At 35.3% G+C, this 7,021-nt stretch overlaps 1 protein-coding gene across 1 annotated transcript; it reads left to right on the top strand.

Annotated features, from left to right (window-relative positions):
- Nucleotides 1-520: 520 nt before the first annotated feature.
- On the top strand, nt 521-6,014 carry LOC145569491 (F-box/LRR-repeat protein At3g03360-like). The gene is made up of 5 exons (XM_081628831.1): nt 521-818; nt 2,037-2,162; nt 2,491-3,378; nt 3,450-3,593; nt 5,457-6,014. Exons 2-5 carry the CDS (start codon nt 2,118-2,120, stop codon nt 5,742-5,744), a joined length of 1,365 nt encoding a protein of 454 aa, XP_081484957.1. The 5' UTR covers nt 521-818; nt 2,037-2,117; the 3' UTR covers nt 5,745-6,014.
- The last annotated feature ends 1,007 nt before the right edge of the window (nt 6,015-7,021 follow it).

The raw sequence follows: 7,021 nt of genomic DNA, 5'->3' as shown, positions 1-7,021 counted from the left end.
TACCGTTCATTTGAATATTATTAGTATAACCAATAATTTATTCTAAGATCATGACAATTTTATTAAAATGTATCACTTGAAATAGTGTAAACTATTAAAAAGGGGAAATATATTTAAAAGTAAAACAAATGAACCCGGAATTTCATCGCGCGGAGCACATGCTTGCTAATACTTATATTTAAAATAGAGCTCTTGGATAGAACTTTTACATAGAAAGGGTTTGAAATCCCCAATTATATTATTATTATTTTCTTATTATGAAAAAAGTAACATTGACATTTTACAAACTCGTACAATGCGAACAACCGGAAAACCCATGGGCTTAACAAATAGTATAAAATACACATACAAATCACATTAAACACAACAAGAACTGACAATTAATAACCCAAACAATAAGACCGTACAATGCGAATAAGCAGGACAACACACGAGTTTAATAATTAGTTACATATATATTAGAAAAAGCAAACAAAAATAAGGTCTAATCTAGTCTAATGTAAATCTTTCTGGTCTAATTTGACTTAGTATGATTTTAATAAAAATAAGAAATAAATTCTTGAAAATAAAGTGAATAGAATATAACATTAGGTGAGTTGGTTTGTTTGCACCCCGTGCCGTTTTCGAGTCTTCCTTTGGCTGACTAAGCAAATCCTGTTTCACTGTTTGTGTTCAATCTTCAATTTCCGCGGGTGAAAGAACGGCAACTGGGAAAGTTTGAAATTTGAGGGGTTATTTATTTACTTGGACAAACAATCTCCCTCCTCCACCAAACAGCACCTTGTTGTTGTCTTCTGTGCTTCTCTGTCTTCTGTCAGGTAAGACTTCTTTCTCTATCTCAGAACCAATTCATACTATTTCATGACGACTTCGGTTGTTTTTTTTTTTTTTTTCGAATTATCTTGTATTTGGGTAATTAGGGTTTATATTTGATCTAGAATTGTTAAATTTTCTGATAAAGTTTTGATCTTTCTGCTTCCTCTTGCTCTATTCAGCCAAGCTTTTACTTGGGTATTGAGGGTTCATATTTGATTTAAAATTGTTGAGTTTTCTGATAAAGTTTTAATCTTTTCTGCTTCCCTCTTTCTCTACTTAGTCAATTGGCTTGTATTTGGATAATTAGGGTTTATATTTGATCTTACATTGTATAGTTTTCTGATAAAGTTTTGATCTTTCTGCTTCCCTTTTGCTCTACTTAGTCAATTAGCTTATAATTAGGGTTTATATTTGATCTAACTATTGAATTTTCTGATAAAGCTTTGATCTTTCTACTTCCCTCTTGCTCTACTGTCAATTACCTTGTACTTAGGGTTTATATTTGATCTAATATTGTTGAGTTTTCTGATAAAAGTTTTGATCTTTCTCACTTTCTGCTTCCCTCTTGCTCTACTTAGTCAATTAGCGTGTAATTAGGTAGTTAGATCTAAAATTATTGAGTTTTCTGATAAAGTTTTGATCTTTCTGCTTCTCTCTTGCTCTACTTAGTCAATTAGCTTGTATTTGGGTATTTGGGGTTTATATTTGATCTATAATTGTTAAGTTTTCTGATAAAATTTTGATCTTTCTGCTTCCCTCTTGCTCTACTTAGTCAAATAGCTTGCATTTGGTATTTAGGGTTATATTTGATCTAAAATTGTTGAGTTTTCTGCTAAAGTTCCAATCTTTCTTCTTTGCTCTTGCTCTAATTAGCCATTTAGCTTTTACTTGGGTAATTAGGGGGTCTGCTAGTGGTGTTATTTGAGTTAAAGTTGGCTGATTTGGCCTTTCAAGATAAGATTGTGCAGATATTTCCGCTGTTCCGTGGGCTATGGACACTTTTAATTCAGTCCTTAAGTGAGCTTTTTGGCTAAAATTGATCAGTTTGGTGGATTCACACCTAAAGTTTTCTTTCTGTTTTTTATTTTTGCTTTACTTGTAATATCCACCCCCATTTTTACTTTGTCTCTTTTCAGCAAAATGCTTATCGCTTTGGCTATTATTGTGATTTGTGGAAATTCACATAACTCACTTGTAATGTGGGTCTTTTTGAAGAATAGATTGAAATCCACTTTGGTAGGGATACTAAACAACCTTGAAGAGATTTGGTGTTGTCTAGTTTGTATTGGCCGGGAAGCATTATGGTGGAGAGGACTTGGCCTGCCCTTCAATCTTGCAAGCATCAGGTATGTCATATGATTTTATTTCCTTGTGATCCACTCATCAATGGCAGAGACAGATTTTTTAAAACAGGGATGCAATTTTTACATCATGTTGGCCATTTTACTATTTTGAAGTTCTATCCTTTTTTTTTTGGCATTTTTTACAATTTTTGGAGGGTGAAAGTAGATTCAGTTTCCCTCTAAAAATTATCTGGTCAATCTTATTAAAAATGGGGATGTGCTGCTCGTCTACGGGGCTTAATTAATGAATCTGCCCCTGCCATTGATGTAAATTCACTAAAATTTGCTACAAAATATGATAACATGATTTGCGTTTCATATGTTAACTCAGTGTTCTGAAGCAAACGATCTACTGAGTCAATTGCCAGATGATCTTCTGTTTTTTATCATGTCCTTCTTTACAATGAAGGAAGCCGCAAGAACTAGTGTTCTTTCACATAGATGGAATTACTTGTGGCGATGTTTCCCTGTCTTGATCTTTGAAGATTTCTCCGCAATGGAGAGGATGTTCGAAGATGATGATTTTGTTCCCCAAGAAAGATCAAGCTTTTTGAGGTGGGTGAATCGAGTTGTGGAAGCTCATCTTGGTCAATATGTAGATGAGTTGAGGGTGACTTTTGATTTGAACAAACGTTGTCAATCTGATATAAATAAGTGGCTGGTTTTTGCTTCAGCAAAAAAAGTGAAAAGGCTTGAACTGAACTTCACAACACCCACTGGATGTTACAAATCTTCGCTTCCTAGATGGCATATGTCTCTTGATCAGCCTCATAATTTATCCGTCTTTAAGTCTTCCCTACGTTCTTTGTCTCTCATTTACGTCAACGTAACTACAAATGATATTGATTGCCTTCTTAGTTCCTGCATGGTCCTTGAGAATTTGTGCATAAATTATTCATGGCCTTTAAAATATATAAGAGCTTTTGGTTTACCTCTGCAGCTAAAACACTTAGAGGTATCTTACTGTCCCCGTTTGAGAACCATTGATATTTTGGCCCCAAAACTTTTGTCATTTACACATCATGGCAACCCTGTTGAGCTACATATTAGAAAGGCTTCTTTGCTTTCGAAGTTGTCACTTGGTAATATACGTTGTACAAAAGACATTGTGGCATGTGTTATTGACTCCCTTTCAAAGTACTTTTCGCAGTTGGAGTATTTGAGTTGGACGATCGGATTGTGCATCGGGAGTAGTATATCGCTTACCTTCTGTGTCCAGGTATTCCATGATATTTGATTGATGCCTTTGTTTAATGTATGTGTTTGGTTTGCTGATGTTTTCTATTGTAGTTTAATTTAGGGATTAAGAACCCGCCTGCCATGACAAACCTCAAGCATTTAGAACTCCATGTCACTGCGTTCTGTGAACAAAGCCTCCTTGGATGGGCAGACTTGATTGAGGCATCTCCACTACTAGAAAGATTGACTCTAAAGGTAAGCACCATTCTGTTCTTTCTCAAATGAAATACTTCCTCTGTTTGTTTGAAATTGCAACATTTTGACTTTCACATTTTTTTTTTTTTTTTGGCAAATAAGTTTTAGCTGGCAATGCTAGAAAAACAACCACCAAATCAAAGGAAACAAGAAGTCAGTCTTTACAAAATGGCATCAGTATGAATAGTTTCCCAACTTCTAGGAATGGTTGAAACCACCCACTCTTCATGTGCATAAGCCTGACAATACACCAAACACCACCAATAGAAACTACACAGGAATTAAACAACTATAAAAGCACCAACTACATAAGAAGGAGGTCCCTGTCAGCAGCTTTGCATGTGTAGGTATCCTTAAACAGAATACTTTGTAGAGTTGATTAGCACCCTTCACCCTTGTTCCAAAAGTTTTATCATTCCCTCAATCCATAAACCATAGACAATTTCAGCAAAAAGATTAAGGTAGACTTTGAGTTTTCTTTGCCATTTTCACTGGTTTTTGAGTTTCAGTCTCAAAAGAGCCAACAGATTTGGTCATTTAAAAAAGTTTTAAGTGCATCTTCCGAACATCAACAGAGAAAGTGCAAGAGAAAAAGAGATGTTGAATGCTTTCTAAATCCATTCCACACAAAGAGCAAGTTGGATTTGAGATTATCCCCCACTTCATGAGCCTATCTTTGGTAGCCATTCTGTCTTGCAGAGCCTTCCACAGAATAAAAAGATCCTGGGACTAGCATGATTGTTACAGATCACTCTTCTCCACCTGACTTTCTGATGTTGGCCATTGAGATGCTGGTACATTTTCTTGATCAAGAAACCATCAGGATTACAAATCAAATCTGTACCTACAGCATCACTTGCCCAATCTCTGCTAGCCAAAATCTTCTTTAACAACCAGGTAGCGGCATTAGGAACAGAGATGTGAAAGGTATCCCTACCCTTTGTATAATAGGCATCAACCCACCTATCCCATAAACTGTCTTTTTTATGGGAAAGGGTCCATAAAAGTTTTGTCAGCTGCTTTATAACACTCATGCACATCTTATATATTCCATCCACCTGCCACCTTTGGCTTGCACATTGCATCCTAAGCCTAGAGTTCAAAGTATCACAGTAAGTTCTGCAAATCTTTATATCACTCGAACTACCTTTTTAGGCTAAAGGAAAATTTGGCTCCAGTAGGTTTGATGACTAAACAAAATTACCTTAACCAATTGGAGCCTTCCAGCGTATGACAACTTCTTTGCAACCCATGAACTCTCTCTGTTTTGGAAAAAGACTCTAAGGAAGCCTAATTTTGAATTTCACATTTGACAACGCATAACTTTGATAATTATGTATTACTCCCTCCGTTCCACATTTCTTGCAACATATTCTTTATTTGTCCGTCTCACATTATTTATACAATTTCTTAAATGGAATGGTCCTACGTGTTATTTGTTATTTTTCTCGCATATATTACTTTCAAAAAAACATTAAAAAAGAAGAAACCCCCATTTACATACTTATAAAGCAAATGATCCAAAATCTACTAACTACAAAAAAAAAAAAAAAAAAAAAAAAAAAAATCTAAGTCAGTTAAACTGCCTAAATCCTTATGCTAGTTAACTTGTTGCGACTAATGTGTGATAGAGACAATAGTAAAGATTATAATAAATTGATATATTTGAAAATATACATTGATACTAATCCATCAAAATTTTACGTGATAACATTTATTTTTTCAATGTTAATAATATTATGTGGTCAAACTTAGTGTTTGAATAGTGAGAAAGTCAAACCCAATTAATGAGTTTAGCCATTTGTTGTTCATGCTTAAGATTTTTGCTGGAGCTGGCTTTGACGGAGTTTTTCTTATATGCAGTTTTCCGCTTATCATGGAAGGCATCATAGGAAGATAATGAAACGAATTAGGCGCCCCCTCAAAAGCTTGAAGACACTAGAGCTTTATAATGATCTCGGACTTCCAATTGATCTTGAGTTTGCTACTTATGTGGTTGAGAACTCCGTCATGCTCAAAGATGTGATTGTTGAGCTCAAGCCTTTGTTTGGTCTACTTTCAGAACACATTAGTGTGCAGGATCAAGCTGCAAAACTTAAAAGTATAGTGCCCCAAGGTGTGAAGTTAACTTTAAAAATAGTGGATATGTGAAGGGAAAACATGTGACCTCCATAAGGGTTGATAAGCATATCTATGATCCACTCGCAAAGATGTTAATCGTTTCTCATCAGATGTAAGCGCGTTCTTTTCTTTTAGGGCTTGTCATTTACCATAAGGTCCATGTTATGTTATGTTATGTTATTCCGACTGTATTTCGGTCTAAGTTATATGGCAACTTTGAAGAAACAAATCATATACAGTGCGCTTCGTATTATTTTTCTTGTTTTAAGTTTATGTTTAGTTCTCTAATTGCTTGGTGTATGTTGGCGTATATTTTTCTCTCTATTTTTAAAGTTAGTTCTGAAGTTAGAGTTTTGCACAGCCAACTCCTACCCCACCCGACTTTTTCACTGCATCGAGCCCTGTAGTCAGTTGGGTTGACAAGAACAGAGAGATCCCCCGGACTAATTCTACAATTTCTTACATGAACTTCAATTCTATCCCTACGGTCTATTTCTCCAGTCTCCCCACCCTTTCCGAAGTAACCTCACAACATGACAGTAGGCAAATATTCTTTGAAATAAGCTTAATAATACACACTTTTGATTTCACAGGAATACAATACGTGGCGAACCGAAATAGAATATGGATTCGACAATAGCCCCAGCAAAACGCTTCAGCAAATACTCTATTCCAAGTACACTTCCAACGACAATTTTACTGAGCAAAAAATGAGTTTGGAATAGCCAATAGATGAATAAACTCACACAAGTCACACGACTAAAATAGGTATGAAATATAGGTATATAGGTCATCAAAGATACCATGCCATATCACTAACTTAGCACCTTACAAGAGGCTTTTGTGCCAGTGTGTAGGGGTATGAGTTTATCAACTACCTTCCTTGCTCTTAAGAATGCAGATAGGATGCTTTTGTTAGACCTGTGATAGAGAAACTATCAACGAACCTACTGCTAGACTAATATACCACAGATAGAAGTAAAGAACTCTTTGTTGAGATGTTGATTTACTCTGTATTATACTTTGTAGTATGTATTTTTAATCTAAAGCAGAGTAGCTTATAAAACCATCAACACGATTAAAATAGCATTGAGACCATAAGATTTTAGGAACGGTCATACTGCCTATTCTTCTTTGGCCACAAAAATAATAGAAATTGCGATAACATAGTTTACTAAAAAGCCTGAGTCTGAGAACGATTTCCCTGAAAATACCATTTCAGTGCAACATGTGAGAAGCAACCGTGTTTCAATATAGAACAAAAGGAAGACAGTTATATGTGGATGAATGCTGAGGTGCTGACCAAG

The sequence above is a fragment of the Chenopodium album genome, chromosome 11 (genome assembly GCF_948465745.1).
Source record: "Chenopodium album chromosome 11, dcCheAlbu1.1, whole genome shotgun sequence".
Lineage (NCBI taxonomy): Eukaryota > Viridiplantae > Streptophyta > Magnoliopsida > Caryophyllales > Amaranthaceae > Chenopodium > Chenopodium album.
The sequence above is the reverse complement of the archived record's forward strand: the minus strand, read 5'-3'. Positions and strand labels throughout refer to the sequence as shown.

Excerpts from the sequence above, each read along its gene's own strand:
- LOC145569491 (XM_081628831.1), top strand. The coding sequence starts at position 2,118 with ATGGTGGAGAGGACTTGGCCTGCCCTTCAATCTTGCAAGCATCAG. Across the intron at positions 3,379-3,449 it reads CGCTTACCTTCTGTGTCCAG|TTTAATTTAGGGATTAAGAA; the intron begins GTATTCCATGAT and ends TTTCTATTGTAG. Across the intron at positions 3,594-5,456 it reads TAGAAAGATTGACTCTAAAG|TTTTCCGCTTATCATGGAAG; the intron begins GTAAGCACCATT and ends TCTTATATGCAG.